This window comes from Nestor notabilis, unplaced genomic scaffold (genome assembly GCF_000696875.1).
Source record: "Nestor notabilis isolate BGI_N333 unplaced genomic scaffold, ASM69687v1 scaffold10478, whole genome shotgun sequence".
NCBI lineage: Eukaryota > Metazoa > Chordata > Aves > Psittaciformes > Psittacidae > Nestor > Nestor notabilis.
Window position 1 is genome coordinate 68,552 of NW_009939633.1, and position 23,951 is coordinate 92,502.

The 23,951-nt window shown below is 38.5% G+C and overlaps 1 protein-coding gene across 1 annotated transcript; it reads right to left on the bottom strand.

Annotated features, from left to right (window-relative positions):
* Positions 1 to 5,447: 5,447 nt before the first annotated feature.
* On the bottom strand, positions 5,448 to 17,068 carry ABHD5 (abhydrolase domain containing 5; the record flags this gene model as incomplete). Its single annotated transcript, XM_010019967.1, has 6 exons — positions 5,448 to 6,082; positions 8,338 to 8,524; positions 9,046 to 9,157; positions 13,501 to 13,655; positions 16,312 to 16,684; positions 16,983 to 17,068. Coding segments are annotated over 6 exons (1,003 nt in total), but the record flags the coding sequence as incomplete, so codon positions are not given.
* Between the last annotated feature and the right edge of the window lie 6,883 nt (positions 17,069 to 23,951).

Here is a 23,951-nt window from a genome sequence, read left to right on the forward strand (position 1 = left end):
GTTGCTCCAAGCCCCTGTGTCCAACCTGGCCTTGAACACTGCCAGGGATGGGGCAGCCACAGCTTCTCTGGGCAACCTGTGCCAGGGTCTCATCGCCCTCACAGTGAGAGATATCTAATCTAAATCTACTCCCTTTGCCTTGAGAAGGCTTAGGGGAGACCTTATAACAGTTTCCCAGTACCTAAAGGGACCCTACAAGAAAGCTGGAGAGGGGCTTTTTGTAAGGCCATGTAGTAACAGGACAAGGTGGAGTGGCTTTAAACTGAAAGAGGGTAGATTTGGATTAGATACTAGGAAAAATTAGGCACAAAGGTTTCATCCTGCAGCCTAGGCAGCTGGATGCAGGAATTGAGTCGGGGGTGCATGGCAAGCAGACCTGATTGCACAGTGCTTATACCCTGCAAGCCTGGAAACAAGCCAGAGCCAAGGGCTCACCATCCCACTGCTCTCAGGAATCACCATGTGCTGGTCCTTCACCTCCATGCACATCCCTGCCACAGGAGTCTTCCTTCCACCACACCCCCTCAGCAAGCAGAGTGCTTGCAGGTTATTTTCCTTAAACATGCATTTATCAAAGCATCTATGGGGGCACTCACGAAGCAAAACCAGCCTCCAGCACGTGGTCAGACACAGGAGCTCAGTGTCCAGCAGGACAAGCTGGGGAAGATCAATGTCATTCCTGGCAGGCGCAAAGGAGAACATGAACCTTGGGTGAACATGAGCAATAATCCTCTTTTAACAGAGGGGTGCTCTAGCTGAGGAATTTGCATCCACTGAGCTGTTTAAGCCCTTGTATCAAGTTTGGGCACCGAGTGAATGCAAATATCTTTAAATAAAGTCAAAGCAGAAGGCTGCTGGGTATCAGGCAAGCATTTAAACATCACGAAGCAACAAACGAAGTGATAGTCACTTGGCTCCGCATACAGCTCCAGTCATTTACACATCAAGCAGGTGAATTCAAGAGTGCAGAAATAGACCTGTAAATACACGGAGATTCTGCTTTTGCAGTAGTTCATTTTCAAATCACATCTACTTTGTAATGTACATTTGGGGTCACACTCTACCTCACAGCCCTCGCCTTGCTTTCCAAAACCAGCTGTTTCAGCTTGCTAGCTTTCCTCTGCAAGTGAGGAAAAGACAAGTAAACACCTAACTTTCAGTGTTGACACCACTTTCATCTTGCTAATTACTATTGTAAACTATGTACATATCCCAAAATGTCTACATTTCAGTGCAGCACATTCTTGCTACTTGTGTAAGTTATAAATGAAAAACACTCCCATGTTTTCTATTTTGACATTCTACTTCCCCCATCCAAATCTTAAGGTAGGATATTCCTGTGACAAAAATGCAACAAGGCAAACTGGAACAGAGCCAAGGCCCTCCACTCCTCTTGTAAGAGATGAATTTGTGACCTTTACTGACAAGTCTTATGGTACATCTTGATTTTTCACCTTAGCTCAGGCAGTCCAGTGTCCCCCCTCTCATGCTTCACCATCACCTCATTTTTGATTTGTAAGAATACTGTTTCTCATGATTTCTTAAGCGCTGCAGGAGAAAGCCATTCTTTAAGTGCTTTTCCATCCAAGTACCAGTCTGAGGCAATGGTGTTCAGCTGGTGAAACAGCACTTGCATTTGGAGGACAAGCTTTAGTCAAAGTAGGAATACCAGAACTATACAGTGCCCCACATAGTGTAGATCCAAGCTCTCCAGCCAGACTTCCCTCTAGTTGGTGCTGCAGGCACCCTCCTTACCTCGGTAAGCCATGTTATCACGTGGCAGCCTTAGCTAAATAAAACTGAAAAGATGGGAGCACGGAGATGGAAACACCAGCTTGCTGTCTAATTCCAGCACCCAGAGAGAAAGCTGTTGAGACAAAGAATCAGTGGTTTAGGGAGGCAATGAGGAATTAATTATACAAGAAGATACTTCAGGTTATCACTTAACTGGATTATAGATGCTGGCTGCCTGGGGCTTTGCTGTCTCCTTGCATGTGCTCCTTTGGCAGCAGCCTACCTTCTGCTCCAGCCCAAAATTCACACCTACCCCAGGCACGTCAGCCAGGTGGTTCTCTTTGTTTGCCACTCCTATCTCTTTATGCCCTTAGCAACCTAAACTATTCCCTTATCCTCATCCAGAGCTAAACCAGCTATGGAAGCAAACCTTCACAGCCCGCCCTATGCTCTTCAGCTGAATTATTTCAGCTGCCTCATTCCTTTCTAGCTCTTCCTGTTCCTTGTGGTATATGCTGTCACTCCAGTTACATGCCTCTGGTCTGCACAGTGGTCCATCTATCACCTGTCTGAAAATGTGAAGTCTCCATCCATTTTCATCTACTGACACCAATACCAGAAAGCATTTACAGCACACACCTGTGTCCTGTTCTGATCTTCCTAGTCTCACTATAACGTGTGTCTCTCCAGTTATCTTTAGTGGTTCACCCTGTGACAAGTTTCACTTGTTTTTCCTACAAAATAAATCCCCAGATGAAGGCTTCTGGCAACTTGGGTGTGCTGCCATGCTTAAACATCACAGGATGGGCTGATGGTGAACTGGCCAATGTAAAAGAACCCAACAAAACGACATAGTTGTAGGAGCCATAAGAAGTTACCCATTTAAACTACTGACTATTAGCCTTAGGCTTCTGGAGGCTCATGTTTTACTGAATGCTAGCCAAACAATGCCCATACACTAACTCCAAATGTTTTTATTCTATTTAATCTTGTATTAAAAAAGATGAATAACTGTAAGCTGGAAGGGCTGGGAAGTTGAGAAACCACAACAGACCACAGAGAGCATTGCACACAGAGACCATCACATCAGTTCAGCACAAACAGTTGTAGCAATCCTAAAAAGACAAGGTTTCAAAAGAAATGCCAGAAATGGTTTAATCCGAGTGAAACCAGATGATGACATTTCTTCAGTTTGGACCCATTTAGCCAATCTCAACGCCTACGAATTCACATTCTCCATTTCTCAATCAGATACAAACAGGGACTTTCTTGTGATGGTTGTGAACATTTTATTATAGTATTATCAATAAATTACCTCTCTGAAAAATCAGTTTTTCAGAACTAAAATCTAATCTGGCAGGGTTCAATAAGTAACAAGATGAACTCAGCCATGCAAACAAAATATTACTAAGTTACTTTAATAAAATCTTATCATAACAACCTCAGGAAGAAGAGCACGTCCTAGAGACTTAGGCAGTTAATCTTGGCTTTTGATTAATATTTTGGATTCTTTTTGTTATGCCCCAGCCTCTGGTACACAGCTGTCTTCATTTTGATGCTAGAACAGGATCTTTGGGTGCATATATGCTTGTGATTCTTGTCGTACTTTACAGCACTGTAATAAAAATAGTACCAGTGTCCAGTGCTCATCACAGTACATCTACACAGCTGGTCATCGCACTGACTTCAGAGAAACTGAGCTTATTCCTAGACAGTGATTGCTCCCAAAAGGTCTAGCTCCCAAGTTGCACCATTCATTTTCTCTTCAGCACCTCTTGTGATGTTTATTAAAGTAACTTTATTGGGTTATGTTGCACACAATAGGATATTCAGAATTCAATCTTGACCTTTGCAGCAGTATCTAATACTGTCTGGAAGATAACCAACAAACATTTTCTTTGTATACACACTCAGCATTCTGAGCTTGCACCTACTTGTTGACAAATGCTTACCAGTTTCAATTACATACAAGAAAACCTAAAAACATTAAGACATCTGAAAATAAGCATTACCGTATTTTTAACGTATTTTGGATGGTTTAGATCAACTTATTAATTACTTTTGATTTCCAGGGCTTGATTACACACAACTTTTACAAAAACAACATGTCTTAACATTAATCAATGGTAACATTTAAGATTTTTTTTATTGTGCAAAACTTAAGCAATAAATCTTATTGGTACAATGGGCTGAAAAAGCAAGGGATATTTAAAACAACATTCACATTCAGTATATAATTTTTACCTTACTTCCACCTTTTGATGTGGAGTCTAGAATTCCCATCAGTAAGTGCTATCTGAAAATACCAATAGTTTGTTTCACCTTTTGTTATTTGGAGGAGATTCAGAATATTCTTTTGAGTTAGGTTTTTACACACAGTTAAAACAGCTCTTTAAGTTGATAAATACAAATTAAGACACTGAAAAGGGTGAAAAAATACATACTGAAGGCATCCACCTAAAAGGTGATAATTTATAGCTTATATTCAAAAATAGCATTGATATTCTGATTTTCCATTTTGAACTCAAGATTTTACCCAACGTTTTGTTTAAAAATTCTGGTGTCTGCTAATTGAAAAAGTAATTTAATTAAACAGTTAATTTTAATTAAAATCTTTAGCTTGTCAGGTATTAAGTGCTACCAGTCAAGGCAGTCACAAAGACTGTTTGATGTTTACATAGCAACATATAGATGAATATCTCCTTCAGAAAGATGGCATCTGGCTGGGAACATAATCAGAGTATTTTCTGACTATTTTAGGTATCTATCTTTGCCTTCCATGTCATAAATATGTGCAACAATTCATTACTTTGAGAAAAAAAATTCACAGAGTTCCACTCAAGCTTTAAGACGGTGCAATTATTAATTCAAATTCTTTACATATAAAAGTATCAAGGACTCTTCAGTAGTCAATTTCATACTCAAAAGCAGATCAATAGCTTTATGTAAACTTGTTAAAAAACAAACTACGACGTAATTTGGCTTTAAAGTGACAAAGTATTTTGCTTAATATAATTTACTAAGCATGTGAAGAACTAACATCAAACAACAATTTCAAAAAGATGCAGAGACTGGATTATCTCTGATATTGAAATATTCAATTAAAATAGATAATTAAATAATCTCCAAAACATGTAATTATAATCTGTTACAGTGGTATATTGTTCATTCCAGTAATAATCCTTCCTATAAGGAGGCTGCGTGTTAACTAAAATACACTAACCTACTGTAGTTCCCAATTAGAGAACATCGACATTCTCCCTCTGCTTCTCCTCTGTCCCAAATTTACTAAAAAGTGGACTAGGTTTTCTACCTAAAGAAAAAGGGAATTATGATCACTATCCATATGGCCTTCCTCTAGCTCTAATCAAAATCTTGTCAACTTACCTACAATTGTTAGGTTTAGGCTAGTAACAAATCTTGCAGTAAAGTGTTAAAAATAGTTGGAGTAATTAACAAGCCACCTTCTGTGTTTTAAATCACTGAAATCTATATAAAAAAATATTTAGGGAAGCATGAGTGCTGGTGACATCATTGACTCTTACAAACTGAGCCTTCCATGAAAGCTGCACAGATGGAAAAAGATGCCTTGAGATAAATGGAAATAAAATCCAACAGAAGAAAGATTTTCTAATACTGAGCCCCAATTCTTTACAAACTAACACACTTATTTCAGTGACAGACACTGCTCATTAATTTGGCTCTGTCCTCCCAAAATCAGCTTCCTAAGCTGTTATCACCCCAATAATAATAAAAAAACCCAACCCACCCTCTTAAAATATGGCATATGGAGTTCTGGATTCCAAAAATAAGATATATAGGCAATTTCATATTCTTGCTATGAAACATCATCTAAAAACCATGAATATTTATAGAGAAACCAAATTGCATTTTATACACTATACCTGTATTGATACAGTTCTCTGTGTTAGTGAAGAATTCAGCATTTTTAGAGGTCAACGTGCAAAATTCAATTGAATTTTGAAGAAAATTCCAATTAAAAAAATTACATGTAATTTCATATATGACAAGCCAATAATCTAAAGACCAATCTCAAACAAAGCTGTACAAAGTTTGCTTCAAATCTCCCTATTCCCCCCCAAAGGCACTCAGTGGTTTAAGTGTGCGAATGGCTTCTTAGAAGAAACAGTGTGCAAACAGAGCCTATTCCATTAGTTCCATGTTCTTTAGTGATTTCCTAGACAGTATTGTTATCAAATGTTATCTATGGCATGACTTTCTAAGGAACAGGACACAGTCAGTCCACAGAATCACAGATATCTTTCACTTTCTGATTGAAGTCTTCGGGTTGATCAGCATACACGTAATGACCTGCACCAAGGATAGCCTAGAGAATAAAGGTGAAGAAACAGGTCAAATTCACAAGTATGTAATAAGGAAATAAATACTGGCGTATGTGAAGAACCTCACTTTTACACATTACCTGCTTGGTATGTTATTGCTTAAAAACATACATGTCGCAACTGGTACTGATTTCTTGCACCCAGCCTGTGTTAATGCAGTAAACACAACTGCTGCCAGGAGGTGGTATTGTACAGCTTAAAAAGGACTGTTAACATAAGGAAAAAGCTTTTCAAGTTCCATTGAAGGAACTTTCCTACACAGGAAGAGGGGGTAAAACTACTGCTTATTCAATTGCACACCACACCCTCTTGAAAAAACCCAACACTATTCAACAAGTCACTGCAAAGCAAACCTAGGATAACATGCTTTACATATCAAACTTCTGATTCATCTTCACCCCCTTCATTCTGCACTCAAAGAGTTCTGCCAGGTTGCTCTTTGGTTCTGTGTTTGTATTAGAGACAGCATCAAATCATTTGTGTTCTCTTACTATAAAAATGATATGGAAGAGACTAAAGAAGAGACTACTAAGACAAATTAAGAACTCGGAAGCTTAAATTGATAGGGATCTTCTAGATTTGTGGAAGCAAATTTCAACCCTCTGAATTAACAACTACTATTTTACACAGGGTCAAGTAAAATCCAAATGATGCCATATGGGGGAGGAAAACCTCACATCTGTGACCTAAATTATTTCACAGCAACCATGTAAAGGTTAAAGGCTTAAGTAACCACAAATAGGGGTGTTTCCCTATTTTTATAATTTACCATTCTTTGCCAAAACTGGTACAAAGCAAACCATCACCATAATGTACAGCAAAGGTACTTCACCTATTTTGTTTCCATTTCATAATCAGTCCAAGACTAATTTGTATTTAAATCTATTTTTCCACTCCCTCCATTAAAACACTCCCTCTTAAGTCTCTAACTGAAATCCACAGAGGTATAGATAGGTTACTGTGTTAAGAAAACCCACAAACTCAACCCCTCCTAAAAATTAATTGGAAATAAACACACATAATAAAACCCCAGAATCTCTACATTGTACCAAGGATGGTACTCCTAGTATCTCAGCCTCATGAGAATCCTATTCCGCCTATGGAATTTCTACCACTACAATTTACCTTTTAGAATCTGTGTTTGGCTTGATGAAATTTTAACCTGGAACACAATGAAGTTTTCCAAAGTCCCTTCTAAAAACCATTGACCAGAGTGGAAAATTCTGCCTGAATGGTATATGGTTTTCCTAGAAAAAGTCACTTCTTTACAGTGACTTTTGTTACAACTTTCTCTCTGGTTAAGCAGTTAAGAGACTTTTTGTCTGGATGTCAACATTTGTGCTCTTTAACACATGTAAATAGGTCAATAATGCTATATCAAGAATATAAAGTTTTATATGAATGATTTGTTGTAGTATACTATCAACATCACGTAATGTACACTTCTGTCTGGATAGACCTAGACATCAGTTAAAAAGACTACTGGTATATTCAAACGATATTTTTATCACCTCAGCATTGCAAGGTATAGGCATATTCAATTATCACGTCTGACTGAAGTGACAATGTGTGAAGAATATTTTCAGATGCGTTTGTTTTTATAGAAATAAAAAAAAAAATGCAGTGTGCACATTCACATCATTGCAAGTACACACATTTTAAATGGTAATGCCATACCTCTAAACAAGAATGTATCAGCTAGGAAGACAAGACTAAGTATTTTTTTAAATGACTTAAAGAAAGACACTCACAAGAACCTAAGCACCAGGTACAAATCACTCTCTGAGCAGAGAAACAAAAGCACTATACAGACAGATAAGAACAGTTTCTGAGACCCTACTCATTACATCATGCATATATGCAGATACTAGAACTGCTGTGGTTTAAAACACAGACAAACCCCCAGATACTTACCAGTGACCACAAAAGCTACTTGTATTAGCACACTGTAGAGCAAAATATTTTGTAGAGCAGAAAAATGACCTTGCTCAAAGATCTAATTTAGCTTCTAGTGCTACAGTAAGTTTCCTTCTTACTCTGGGAACTAAATACTCTTCTGTCTAGGTTTTCTCTGATCTAACACTTGTTTTCTTTCTCTTTCTGTTACAGAAAACAGAAGTTATTACCCCAGGCTTTAAATCAAAGGGCCAGCATTTCCACAGCTGGTATAAAACCACATAGATATTGATTTAAAGGAATCCACACAATAAACAAACAACTGCTTTAAAAATCAACTTACTATTGTCTTCACATATGAATTTGGTCTCAGAGACTGGATAGTGCTGCCAGAATTGCCATCTATACATGAACGTGCTCCATAGACCACAGTGATAGGAATGTTTTGATCCATTTGTGGAATCCGTTGCAGCATTGGCCTTTTTGCCCATCCGTAAGGGATCGTCATGTTCTTGAAAGCTGTTTCACCACTTCAAGGCATTCAAAAGGGAAAAAACAATTAAATTTCCATTAGATACGCCTTCTCTCTGCTTTTTGGTAACATAGAGTGCAACAGTACACAAGGCTGGGATTTTTTACTATTAAGAAATATATATTTCCAAAGTTTGCATGTAATTTTCAACAGAAAGAGCCTCTGTTTCTACAGTACTTAGTGATTAATACTTAAAGGAATGAAAGTCCTTATTTTTTAAGTTAGTTTTTTTTTTAAAGAGATTTTAATTTTAAGAAATTCAAGATTAGTGCCCAAACTCTCAGAAGTATCACACAGGTAGTTTAAAGACATACAGAATTAGGATAACTTTTACACTTACCAGTTTCTGGAATCCAGAAAAAGGACATTGCTATTTTTTTCTTCAATTAATACAGTAAGTGTTACAATTTCAAGAAAAAAATAACATGCACACAGTTGCCATGGCCATTGGAGGGAGTAGCAGGCACTCTCTAAATGAAAGACAGACTTCAAAACATACATTGGGAAACTCACGCTCACCTGGGTGTCTGTACATTGCAGTGATAGATATATTCAGCCACAGTGTTATCATCAAACATCGATGAATATTTTCGTTTGAAATCTGGCCTTAAGCGCTGAACAAGGCTTAATCCTGTTAAAACAGAAAACACTATTAGGAGGAATTAGTATAGACAACTTTATCAGATTGCCAACGTTTCATTACAACACTTCAAACTCATTTTCCCTTGAAACTCAAGGCTAAGGTTGATGACTTTTAAACCTATGTTTTGTTTCACCACTTGCATGTCTTAGGAAAACATGATGGCATTACACCAAACGAATAAAACACAAATATTCTTAAGGATTTTATGCTGCATCAATCCCTGATGAACACATACGGGGAATGTTTGAGAAAAGACACTGCAGCAATAGAAGAAACATGCAAAGGGGTCCAGCAAAAGGCCTACGCAGAGTGTCTTTTTGCCCAGTTTATTCTCATGATACCAACACTGTCTTTCTTCTTGTTCTGGCAGCACTGCGTGGGCCAAAAGCATCCCAACTTTCAGAGCCAGAATACACAGTTGAAAAAGCTGGGCTGTTTTATTTCTGTAGTAAGTCTGTGCTTTCCTTTAACAGAACAGTCTTACTTTGAAGCTAGTTCATCTAACTAGTGTTTAGTTGAAAGAAAAAAGGTCTATGCTGAAAAACAGGTGTAGAAATCTTGACATAAGTGTAAGACACAAGAACTGGCATAAATCAAGAGATTTAACCTAGGAAACCTATTATCCCCATGCTCTCTTAACAGCCAAATTAGAGAAGTGGGTCCCTTCAAGGGCCAGTTCAGGCTTTCTAAAATTAAGCTCCCATTCTGAATCACTTCTTTTAAGGAAGAAGCCTCTCCCAGTTGACCAGACGGATCTCTGGGACAAGTGCCTCACCACAAACCTAATCTTAGTCTAAGAATGTGGCTGGATGTAGGACTGCAGGGTGGGGTCTCATGAGAGTAGAGAGGGAGAATCCCTCCCTCCACCTGCCAGACACGCTGCTGTGGACGCAGCCCAAGACACGGTTGGTTTTCTGGGCTGCAAGTGCACACTCCTGGGTTATCTTGAGCTTTTCATCAACCAACACCCCCAAGTCCTTCTCCTCAGGGCTGCTCCCAACCCATTCTCTGCCCAGCCTGTATCTGTGCTTGAGACTGCCCCTACCCAGGTGCAGAACCTTGCACTTGGCCTTGTTGAACTTCATAAGGTTGGCAATGGCCCACCTCTCAAGCCTGTCCAGGTTCCTCTGGATAGCATCCCTTTCCTCCAGCCTGTCAACTGCACCACACAGCTTGGTGTCATTGGCAAACTTGCTGAGGGTGCATCAATCCCACTGTCCATGTCACCAACAATGATGTTGAACAGCGCTGGTCCCACTGTTGACGCCTAAAGGACACCACTCATCATGGGTCTCCACTTGGACATTGAGCTGTTGACCACAACTCTTTGAATGTGACCATCAGACAATTCCTTATCCACTGAGTGGTGAAATCCATGCCTCTCCAGTTTAGAGACAAGGATGCCATGCAGGATGGGGTCAAATGCCTTGCAGAAGTCCAGGCAGATGACGTCAGTTGCTCTTCCCTCATCCACCAGTGCTGTAACCCCATTGTAGAGGACATACAATTTGCCCTTAGTGAAGCTGTGTTGGCTGTCATCAGTCACCTCCTTGCTGTTCATGTGCCTTGGCATAGTTTCCAAGAAGATCTGCTCCATGACCTTGCTGGGCACAGAGGTGAGCCTGGCCAGTAGTTCCCTGGTCTTTTCTCCTTTTTAAAAATGGGGGTCGTATTTCCCTTTTCCAGTCAGTGGGAATTTCACACTGTTGTTAATCTGTGCAATTATGATGATGTCACTTCTTCCTACCTGTCCCTGGCCAAAGGCCTGGTACTATTTATGCAGACCTTGTCACAGTGATCTATGCTTTTGTAACCTTCAGATTAGACTATTGCAACATGCTCTTATGTATGCCTTAAATCCATTTAGAAAACTAATACAGTGCAAGAGAAAATAATTCCCTTACGAAATAGTGATATAAGTCCTGAAGCAATGAAGATTTTGCAAACATTCTGCAATTTTCTCTGTTGCTTTTATTTTCTTTATAGAAAGTTCAGGACTTCTGTCTTTTTTCTGTTTGCCTGTTTGTTGTTTAGTTTTGGGGTTTTTTTGAACACAAACAATACAGCTGGCTTGGACTAAGAGTACCTGGAAGAAAGAGACTAATTCTGTGTCTTTCCCTGCCATGCGCATTAAAGTCACAGCATCCCCATTTCCAGTAACTGCAGGACTGAAAGTTACCAAACTTTAGAATTCACTTTCCATTTTAGTAAGAAGCGTTTTCCCTGTGGGTCCAATCGCAAAACCATTCTCCTTCTGTGGGAATTTACAGTGGAGAATGAAACAAGGAGTCAAGGCACCTTGGAACAAATTTTGGAATGAAATCCCACTGGTTTATTCTTGTAACGTTTACTGAAGACACTCTCAATTGTGGGGCTGATGTTTTACATAGTGTCTATGGAAATGCTAAACTAACACTGAAGACTCTTGAGTTGCACAAGAAGGGTGTAGTCACAGTGACATTACTGTTGTCCTGAGGAATTTTCAGGCATTCAGTTCTAGGAATGGAATTCACAAATCCAACCTAAGCACCAAAACTCTTCCAGTAAAGTGAAGGAAAACATGCAAATCAGCTCACTGGAAACCACTCAAAGAGAAAGATCTCTTTGGATTCAGTCTCTCTCCAAGGTTTACGTATCTGCCTGTGGGTCTGATTAAATATCCATGTGATACCATTGTGATATCCCGAAGAACCTACCTCTCATTTAAGTGACTAACTCAAACCTCTGAACAACAGCAATTTGCTTTACAGCGAGGATCAGCCAGCCACGCCTGCCCAGCAGAATAAGCACATGTCCAAGCAGAAGGAAACCTGGGTTTGGTTCAAAGGTTGGGTTTGATGCCTACCTTGCAGCAGTGTTTAAACTTAACCTTCTCTAAGAACTATGCTTCACTTGTCAAGAATTGCACATTAAGTTGATGATGGAAAACTTTTTAACACATGGAGTGATAAATAGATGAAAAATTTTGAGCAGCACTGCCCTCCACAGCAACCTGTAAGCAAGACTAGGTTGCGGATATCTTGCCAAGATGGGGCCTGTTTCTGCAGCATGGTTTTAACTGCATTTGCTTGCTAAGGGAGACAACCTCAGCTTTGAACTCTTCCATGTGGATTGATCTATGCATGCATTTTTTTATTGGATAAAAGGCATTACGTCAGTGCTTCTCACTAATATGCTTCAGGTTATTTTAGCATTTTACTTAAAAAAAAAAACTGCTTTTCTTGCTAAGGGAGACAACCTCAGCTTTGAACTCTTCCATGTGGATTGATCTATGCATGCATTTTTTTATTGGATAAAAGGCATTACGTCAGTGCTTCTCACTAATATGCTTCAGGTTATTTTAGCATTTTACTTAAAAAAAAAAAATGGTTTGCACAAACATGCTGCTTGTCTGAAAACCTGATTTTGTCACACTCCCTAAAACAATCAAATAAATTAAAACATATATTTTATAGAAACAGATTTAGGATACAGATGTGGTTTAAAAGTAAACAAAGTCTAGAAATGTGGCTAGTTCATCTGCAGACTGAATACTAAACATGATGAAGAGCCAAGTTAAGTGTAACATGTGAGGGGTCTGAAGGTTATCATTTTCCAAGCCTCTCTAGCAGATACTCCTGTAGTACAGAGAGTAACAGATAATCTCCCCATCAAATGTCATGACTTTAAGATTTGATCATACCCTTTTCCCTCCATAAACTAAAACCGCAGTCACTGGTCACCCCTACCTAGTCCTAGTATTAGGATATATAGAGTTTAGCTATCATCTCTTCACTGCTGTGAATAAATGTAAAAATATGCAGGCTAGACAGCTACTGGACGCCAATGGATCCCACAAAATTTGTTAGAATAGTAAGAAAATGGCTAATGGAAAGAATCCAGTTTCAATTTAACTTCTTTAAACTCAGGCCAAAGGCAAATGAGTTTATGAGAGACTTCTAACATTACCCAAATCTGGAAATCCTGTTTGTCATCAAAATGCAGTTGGGAGGGAAACTAAATGGGCTGTGACTGGAGGCAACCAGAAAAACCACCTTTTCACATCCATGTCTCTTTGTCAGGCTTTCCCAACAGATATCCACATAAACCGTCTCGTTATAACTGCAGTCTAGAATAATATACTGTAGCTTGCTATAAACTATCATATTAGTATTTCTAATAGAAAGAGCTTGCCCTCTTGTCCTACATATCATCTTCTCTCATCCCCTCCCACTTTCTCCTCCAGCTCTTTTCCACATGGGCTTGCAACAAAACTTATCTTCATGTGGTATCTGCTTCATGTTTATGTTCAACTAAAACAAAAATGATATTTAACAGTAGCTAAAACTCACCAAAAGGTCCTGCTATCCTCAGCCCAGCTAATGGATTAAATGGACTCAATATAGCTCCTAGTGCTTTGATCCAGATTGGAATTGGTCTTTCGTGTTCAGCATTGTCAGGCCTCTCTGGAAAACCCCATGGCTCCACTAAGATAAGATGTTTGACCCTGTTGGCAGAAAAAGTTCAAAGGTTTAGAGTACATTATTTTTCTTCAACTGAGTACAACAGAAATGTATTATCTGTGGACTTTGCAACCTGTTTTAGTCAATTCTATCACAGTGGCTTATTACCAATGTTTCTGATTCATCAATGGTTTTGCTTTCCGTTAATAACTAGAGTGACTGAATTGTAACTAATCGTATGTAAGAACACCAGAAACTTGGAAGTTCATGTCACAGAGAGAAATTCAGTATTCAATAGATACCCACTGTCACACACATTTGAGAAAAAGGCCAGTCTTGTTTCTACTTTTAAAAATCACCTAATCTATATCTCAATCAATATTATTTGCAGGAGCAGTTTAATTTGGGAGGAAAGAAGACAACTGCATCCATTTTGTTTAAGTAAACTTGCTAAGTGTCTTTCTTCTGCAAGCCATCCAAGATCTTTATTCTAAGAAGTGAGGCAATTTATCTGAAAAATCATCTTATCAAAGTAAAATTTGAACTGAGAGAGGGAGAGCAAAATTAGGTGTTTTCTAAGTTTATTGATTTTAGGTCATGAAAGAAATGTCAGAGAGCCAATTTATAAAATTTTTACTCAAAGGAATCTCGCTATAGAGAGCTGGAGAGACTCTCCAGCACACACAACCATGAATGCAAGTTCCCCTCAAGCAAAACTTCTATTTCATCTTGATAGATTAAAATTGTCTGTTTAATCCCATAATTACACCTACTGTCCTAGATACTGCTGATTTTTGAAAAAGTGACTCTTAGCTACAGTTTTGAACTTTTAAGGTGATCTTCCATGCAAGCTTCATGATGTTTACTTTCTTCTTCACGCCTTCTTTCTCTTTCAAAACCATGAGATTAGATATTTACAACAGCAGAGTTCTTAGTGCCTAAAATTGTGTCAGCAGTGGTTCCAAAGACTATTTCTGGACTATAACCAGTTGTGAAACCAAAAATCTGTGCTTGAAATGAGGGGTTGAAAAGGATTAACCTCTCAAAGATGCTTCTTGGCTATCAGCTCAGTCATGAGTGTATCTGCACACAGCAGCAACCACCAACGATTAAGAGAGGACAGGGCAGAATTTAACTATAAAACCAACAGGGATATATATAGTATATACAGTTAACTATAAACCCAACCAATATAACTATAAAACCAACCAAGTCAGAGGCTAAGGAGGGCAAGCAACGTAAAGCCATTCAGGAAAGCCACATACTTGGTGCGCAAACTATGGCATTAAACATAACACAGCAAACACATGAATAAAATAGATTAAGCTTTTTTTCTCCCCCATGTTTCCTTTCTTAATACTTTCCTTCCTATTTGGCATTTCTCTTTTAGGTAATCAAGCCTAAAACATAACCCAAGGTAACGAGAAGTTGATCATGAGAATCATTCCAAAAGTAATAGTCCAAAGTTGCAGTATTTGAAAAGCATGAGACACCACCACCTGGCGATACTCTAAATGGGAATATTTTTGGATTATTAACCTCAGATGTCCCGTAAACAACTTGGTACAATATAGCAAACTAATGGATTATCTCAGCTGAGAGAAACAGATCTGCTTTCCTAACAATACGTATCCAGAATCCTATAGGCCTCTAATGCATTATTAGATAATCTGGCTGAAAGCTGTTCTATATTTAACACTTGATTCAATGCTGTCTTAGGATCCTACCAGTCAGTTTGCTATTTTGATGGTGTTATTTTAATTTCAGAGATACATTAGTAATGGGAGAACACAAACTGAAGCACCCCCAAACTAATTAACCCCAACGTAAGCACAGTGAGACATGAAAACAAAGTGTCGCATTTGACTTAAGCCAGCACAGAGCAGAAACACTATCCCATTCCACAGGGACAGAACAGCACCATTTAGAGGTACTTTAGAGAGAGGGCTAACAAACTTGGAAGTGGTTCCTACAAGGAACTAACTACAGTTAACTGAAAGTTGGTTTATGCCCAAAAGGATAACAGGCTTACATCCCTAAAGCAGAGGAAACGAAAGGACAAATTACTAGTTTCAAGGGAAAAAAGTGGATTAGCTGTTGGCCACAGTATCGTGCAGAAAAAGCTGATGAAATACAATTACACGACTGCTGCAGCTGGGTTGTTTTGCAAAGAAGAAATATGAAGTGGCATACAGACAATTTAAATGAAACAGTGACTAAAATCATTTTTACATCATCATGCCAGCACCAGGCCAACTGCTAGCATATAGGCATAAATTACCTAGGGGAATTACTTCCAAAAGTTTCAATGTTATCCATAATAAAGGGAAGACTGGCAGAAATAGGCCTACTTTCCCTTCACAAACCTATGTTTGATCAGAGATGTCACAAACATTCACCCATAAATACAAACCTTGCTATTTCCCCTTATAACACGGCAAGGGGAGTACTTAACACAACCAAAGTAGTACAGAAAACTACTCAGAAAAGCATGTTTACCGTATGTACTCATTCCTATTCACCTGGGAACAAAACATACAACAAATACTTCAGGCTTAAAATGCACTATTAAGTTTCTTTAAATCAGCATAGTCATTTATTTAAAGATAATCTATAAAGAGCGTGATGAAATAAAATCTGTGTTGAAATCACTAGCCAAATAGAGAAACGGAATTCCTTCATTCCTTTATTTTCACATACCTTGATGGGTATTTTAATGAGTAAGCAGCAGCCAGGAATCCACCAAGGTTGTGTCCAAGCAAGATCATTTTTTCTAACCCCACCTCCTTTCTCCATTCTTCTATGGATTCCACAAACTGATTTTCTGCTTCCTGAGCATCAGCATTGAAGTGTGGTCTACTGCTCCGTCCAAATCCCAAGAGGTCAAAAGCATGAACGGTCCTGTTCTCACAGAGGTCTTCAAAATTGAGAGCCCACAGTCCAACACCTCCTCCAAATCCATGCAGGAGAACAAGCGGAGTTTTACGTGAAAGCTCCGGAGAGAATGACAGTGTCCATATTTTATTTCCATTAGGTAGATACACATATCGTTTGTCATATGTGCTTGCAATACCTGAAGAAAGAGTAGGAAAAAAATGATGTTGCTAGATGTGCCAAATAAAATACAAGGTACATTCCACAGAAAACAGTTTTAAATAGGAGTTCTCTTTCAAAGGGGAGAGCCTACAAGCAAATATCTAAATAAGGGAACAATGAAAATCTAATTCTAAACCTGTTTATTTCACCACAGTGTAAAAACCATATTTAAAAACTTCTTTGATAGTACTTAATGTAAATTTATAGAAAATCTAGATTTAAGATTTGTATTTAAGATGTATATTTATAAATCTTATTAGAAACTAAAGACTTACATTTCAGCATTTTGTCCTCAGCCTCTTTAAGGTGTTGCAGTGATGTGGGACACCAGGCAGGAAGCCAGCTGAATAACCATCCTAACCTACAATAGGAATACATAATAAAAAATTCCTGAGCAAGCTGGTATTTTGTTGCATCATTTGATGCTTTGAAGACATTTTTTCTGCTGCTCTTCTTAAAAACACCCATGTTAACCACACGCCTTGCAGGACAAGAGTGCAGTGAGAGGGGGTTCGCTTTCTCCTGACTTTTATAAGGTGGTATCAGGCTAAGGGGTGTTCTCCAAACAGCCTGATGTTTCTCCACTGTGTGTTCCTTATCAGAGTGTACCTGATCTATCTCTGTCAGAGCAGGATTCTTCTGAGAACCTGAAGACATGAATCCTCATGCTGACCCGACAAGCCTGGCAGGATACACAACACAATCATTGGGGGTTTCCAGCCTCCTCTCAAGTTCCCTTGGAAGTCTGCCTGTTACCTTACATGAACCTACTATTTCCAGAAGAGCAATAAACCGTGCGCTCACCAGCCTAACCTCAACTGACTTATTCACTAGGTAAATTTAAAAGGTGAAAAATAAGCAGGTTTATTCTAGCAAAGCAAAAACCTAGGGTCTTTGTTACTAACTTAGAAACAAACTCCCAGAGGAAGACAGCACAGCAATATCAATTCCCCCAACAGAAGCTGCTCTTCCAGCTGTCAGTTTCTATCTCGGTAGCACTAGCTTGACCATGAGAGCAGGGGGAATGACTCAGCTAGCAGCATTGCCTCCCTGACAGTGCCTCGAAGGACACAGCAATCATGTCCTTGGTGCTAATATATCCCTTGTTTTCAGGACAGAATCCTCTTTTCCCCCTTTTGCCTGTTTTTGAAGTGGCTCAGACTATTAGTGCAAATGCTGCTACTGCAGGACCTCAGACCATTCCTCACAAGGAAAAGAATAAGGTCACTAAATTCACAACCAACTTTCTTTAGCACTTTTCTTCCTACACTGAACTGCTTTTCAGTTAATTACAATATTTTCAGGACTGAACACTGTAGTAGTTGCACATCAATTAATGTTAAATGACTATAAACTTGCTAATGTCCAATTTTTTAGAGCATAAACAACACATCAATAACAAACTACAGATCTGCCCATGAAGTTCCTTACCCAAAGGACCTTCTCCCCACATTTTAGGGGGCTGAGCTACTCCAGCTACATAGCTACTGAAGTTTATGGTACAACATGGAAGGTTTTCTGGGCATGCACAATGCAATCACAAGCAGCACTAGTTCATAGAAACCTATTAGGGGATATCAAGAGTGGGAAGGGATGGTTGTATGTCCTTCCATGCCATGTCCTCGTGCAATCTAAGAAATGAAGAAACTTGGCATCTTACAGAGATGGGCATCCAAGTGTTTTGTTTCCACATTAATCTCCATATTTAAAAGTAAGATTTTTAAGAGGTTAAAGCTGGCAGCAGCCAAAAGCAATTTCACCAGCAAGTAACTGAAATCTGAGTTTAACAGTATCGCTAGTTGTGTCCAATGTTATGAATTACTCTGGTAAATTATTAAACAACAGCTATGTCAACACGCTTCTGAGGCAAACTTTCTGCTAGTTCTATGCTCAACTAGGCATTTTCATTCATAACTTTTGGGTTAGAAGCATAAAAGACAGTCGCTGTTTCACCAAGCCAAAACTGTATGAAATGTTTCTTCTTGGCAAAACCACTGATTTAGCAAAGGAACTTCTTTAAAGAAAAGTATAGTTGCAACATGCCAACAAGACAGTACACAATGAAATAAAAATGAAATCTACAGTTCAGTCCCAGAATTTTATTTCCAAGTCTTAGGGAGACACTTGGATACTGAGAAAAAAATACTTAGAAAGTTGTATCAGAATGGGAAAGTTGGAACAGATGCCCATTCTTTCTTGTTAGTTATCAGTACTGTTTATAAACACTGAATCATCACACACGTATAGCTTGACAAATACAGTCAGCAAGCTGAAATGCTTTAAATAAAAATTATGTTCGCAATTGAGTCATTTTGTACTTGCTGAACTAAAAGAGCAAATGAAGAATGCTGTCAAAAAAGTGGTCACTTTCTAGAAACATATTTTATGAACAAAAATATTTAGTTCCCTATATTCCAGGCTTGATCCTTTATTTTTCCTCCCCCTCCTTCAAAAACTTTTTTACCACACTGTTAAATGTTTTCTACTTGTGGAGAACAACCACCTCTTTAATCTGTTTGAATCTTTTCTCTGACAGGTTTGGAAGACTTGAGTGTGGCTGTATCATTTCTTTTGTGTATCTTTGCTAAAATGTGTCTTCTAAATGCACACAAGAATGTCAATTGCTTACACGGCCTATCATTTTTATTTCTGTGATGTAAAGTTAAAACAGCTATGTAATGTCAAAAAGAATCAATGGACCTTTCAAGACAGTGCGCTCACCAGCAATGGAGATAACGTATTGTATGAAAGAAAACTAAAGATTTCGGCAGTAGTTTCACACTGTAAGGGAGCTACCCACTGCGAGAAGAGGCAGACCCCATGCTGCTCTCATCACCTACCACTTCCCAGATGCTTCATTTCCATCTTTCTTTTTACGTAAGAAATCTCAACAGTAGAATCTTGTATTTTGAGGGCTCAGCTGCTTGCTGTATCAGAAAGTGTGAAATAAATCTGGCAACTGATAGCCCAAATTTCTATCATTTTTATACTCACTGCACATGTGGGCGTTACACATCAAATTACTAGCGGAATTTAACCTGTGTATCTGTTTGTGGCCATGCGGTAACATAAACCAGTGCAAACATCCATGTTAAAATAAGCCATAATCAGTAGGGCAGAGCACACCATAGAACGTTACCTTGAATCTTCTCCCTGGGGTCAGTTACACTTTTTCACAGCCCCCTGAAGAAGCTCGGAGTACTGGAGGCTGCTGGCCTGCCAAGCGCTCAAAGAAGTCACTCCCTCTGCCAAAAGACCTCAACACTTGCCTGGGACAGGAGATCAGGAAGTAAGGAAAAGCCCCAGAGACACCCACTGAATGGCCTTGGATATGGAGAAAGTCAAGGTTATTGGTGTGAGGCTAGCAGTGAGACCATCAATGACCTATGCTGGCAACCAAACAGAGTAATAAATAATGAAAACAAAAGGGGCACAGGCACAGACATCTGACAGTATGGAGCTGTAACTGCTACACATGGGGACCAAGCCACCAGCCAGGACCTAACATGTAGACTGGCTGGGCCACGTGGCCTGTTTCCCTGGGTCCAAGAATACGAAAGGATAAAAATAAATGTTTAAAAATAAGTAATGATTACTATCTTTAGACAGCTAAGGAGTAAAGAATAACTGAATAGCATGTAAAATGTAACTAAGGATAATACTGCTTTTCCTTAGCTGCCTCAACGTTAATTTGAATCAAGAACTTGCCGTAACAGCACAGCTTACATTGCCCAAGGGTAACTTTCAAAAGAACTAAGAACCAAGTAGAGGCAGAGACCTAGTGAACCTGACTCACCCATCCACTTTAACTAACTAGGTCAAATTGGATGAAGAATGTGGCAAATAGATAACTCAAAAGCTACCATTCTGTCAGCTAGATTAATCCTACTTATCTTGGTGAGAACTGATAAAATATGAGACAACTGTACAGATCCGTAGCCAGTTACAAATCTGACATACTCTACAAAAAACTCATGAAAGCTTAGATAATGCTGAAAAACTGAAAACATCTATTGTAACACAGGTATGCACTCAAACAGGTGAACAGGGTATTGATACGACCCAGCAGTGTGCACTTCCAGCCCGCAAAGCCAACCGTATGCTGGGCTACATCAAAACACAGGCTGCGCAGAGAAGTTGTGCCTGCCATATCCCTTGCAGTGTTCAAGGAAAGGTTGACCTGAACTTGGAGCAACCTGCTCTAGTGGAAGGTGGCCCTACCTATGGCAGAGGGTTGGAACTGGATGAGCTTTAAGGTCCCTTCCAACTCAAACCATGTGTAATTCTATCTTTTATGTGGCTTGCTACATGGATTTTAAAAATGAAACTTTACTATATAAAGATGTTCAGCAGAAGTTGCTTATAACTGTATCTAGGAGATAAAAATCTACGTACATGGACCTTGTTCTCTCACTTTTCAAGCTTACAATTTACTTACATTAGAATTATACAAGCGCATGGCTTACAAGATGTATTAAGTTTAAAGTCATTCAACAGAGGCATCTTCCCATGCACACCACCATTGTAGAGCTAGTGGTAATAATCCATGGAAACACTGCTTGGCAAAAAAGCAAACCAAAATAATCTGTAAGAAACAAAACTCCCCTAAATCAGAAGAAATGAAAGCGACCAACACCATTTGCTACATGATGATTTACCAAAAATTGCTGACCCACTGAGACAGGACATGCAGAGATCTTTCTGCAGTGCTGAATATAAAATTGGCTTTTCACTAAGAATTTTGAAGTTAGTGTGGTAATCAAAACTCCCAGTATAGGCTAAGAAACAGGTGTTGAAAGGAGCACCAGTGACAGAAGTGTGGAGAATAGACCTTCCTGTCATGAAGATTGGCTGGACTTAAAAACAATGACATCACTAAGGAAGGCAGAGCTCAGGGTATACAACAATTACACAATAACTCCCAGAGGATTACAGGAATATAACTGAATGCACGAGCAACAGAGCTGCGTGTCTGTTTCCATCTTGCTCTCAGTAAAGATATTTAATATTTTTAACTGATTTTTTGCAGACAGTATTGCAAACTACCAAGGTTTTAGCTAGGGAATCAGCTGCCGAACTTAAAAAGCTGAAACACTGAGTGAACTCACTTGTAAACCGTTACAAGCTTTACCCTTTACCCTGAAATCAAGCTGATCTTTCAAAAACCCTAATCCTCTCCCCTCCTGACTGTCAGAAGTAATTCCAGCCATTTATAAGGAAGGGAAATAAGATCAAATTGATAGAGAGAATTTGTTGTACTGTTTCTGCATTGTGATTTTCGGGGCCATCCAGCTGGCATGGCAGTTACGAATGTCCATCAATTAGAGCTAGCCCCAAATTAAGAGAATCTTGCACTATAACAGAAAAAGACAAGGATAAGCTAATATAAAGCTTTCTCAGACTCTCCACTCTTGTTTCCACATAAAGTATTTTTGAAGTACTGTGCTAGCAAAGGAATTCAGCCAGGGTGTTGAAATCCAAATATAAACATCATAAGGCTTGCTCTTCTAAGGTCACACATAATCCTACCACATAAAAACACTTGCGCATTTTACTTCAATGAATTTCATCATATAGTTAAGTGTTCTACTGAATCGTGGTTATAGTCCTCAGAGTTTTATAAAAACAAAACCTAAATACTTAAATATTACTATTAGTTTGTAAGTAACACTTAAAGGAGATCAGTAATTAAAAGAACGGAGCAACCACACACAGCGAAAAGCAATTCAGCCCTTTCAATTGTTAGAGAAATACCAAGCATGGGCAAAACAGGAGAAGCGAAAAGCAGCATCAGATATTCATAATGGGGCAAAACGTCAACGTATCAAATTTAAGGGTGAAGTGCCACCATTAAATCTGTTTTACTATAATGCTCTAAGTCTCCAGTTAACAGCATTTTGTACGGATGGATGTTTAAGTGAAATAATGATATCCTTTATCAAATACATATATATTTGAAAGAGTAACAGAAGAAATAAGTCTGTTTACTGAATGCTTTCTGCATTTTCCTCAGCATCAGCAGCAGTCTACACAAAGCCTAACAGGTAAGTGGAATGTGTTTTTCAGAGCAAATTCTAATTCTGATTACTAAATTTCAAGCTTACGGGTAATAACCTGAAACAATACTAAGCAAAAGGAACAGTCAAGGATGACACAATAAAATAGGACTTTATGTGTCAAAATGTCAGAGAAAAGAGCATGTTTACATCTGGCTAATTTAGGCCAATGATAAGGTTAAGCCTGCAACACCAGAATACTGACTGCTGTTTACATGACTATGGCAAAAATTAATGCTTTTTTACTAACATGTACCAGAAACACTACCATTACAAAGACCCTACTCTTTAAGCAAAGAAAAATATCTTTTTTTCCAGTATTCGCTATATCCAAGTTCCATCTTGTTTGCAATTTATTCCCAGGAGAATTTCTCTTGAATGTAGATTGTTTAACAAATCACTGGGAAAGAAATATTTTGGGGGAAAATGAAATAAACAGATTTCAAACTAGTGTGTGAAAGAATAAGAAAACATGTTTCCGAAACTCCAGTAAATGGAAAAGTAAACTTGAGGACTTGCAGAAGTGGCAACTATTTCCAATTCAAAAAAGGTTTAAAATTATATATTGGAACTGCGTATCTCTGAATCAAACTTGGTACCATTTTTCTGTTTAGTAACACAGTATTAAATGACTGATAGTGATGTGAAATTTAAAATGCATACGGTACTACCCCTAAAATTAGGATGTCAATCATTCTGGATTTAATTTTATGAACAGGTTCAAGTTCTATATGGTTTCAGGCAAGCCAGCAGGCTCTTCAGTATTTCAACAGCTGTAATAATCTAAAGTCCAAGAAAATTACAAATTCAGGCCTGGGACTAGTTTAAAGAAGGAATCTTGCTATGAGAAGGAAAGTTGGGATGGAGAAAGTATGAACGTAAAGAAGTAAATGAAATACATTCTTAAAGACCAAGATAAATGTTTCTTCTGTTCAAGTAACATATAAGAATTTAACACTGAGATTTTATTGATTATCAAATGAAGTGAAAACTATAAAGAAAAGCACATTTAATTGAATATGACAGAATGCATTACTGATCAGCATGAAAGAAGACTCAAATTTCCTAATTAAATTTGGAAAGTTTAGGAAATCAGAAAACCACGTTTATCATGTGAAAGCAACATGCTTGGCATGGAACTGAGAACAAGACACAACAAATAACTACATATTAGACTTAAACCTTTGA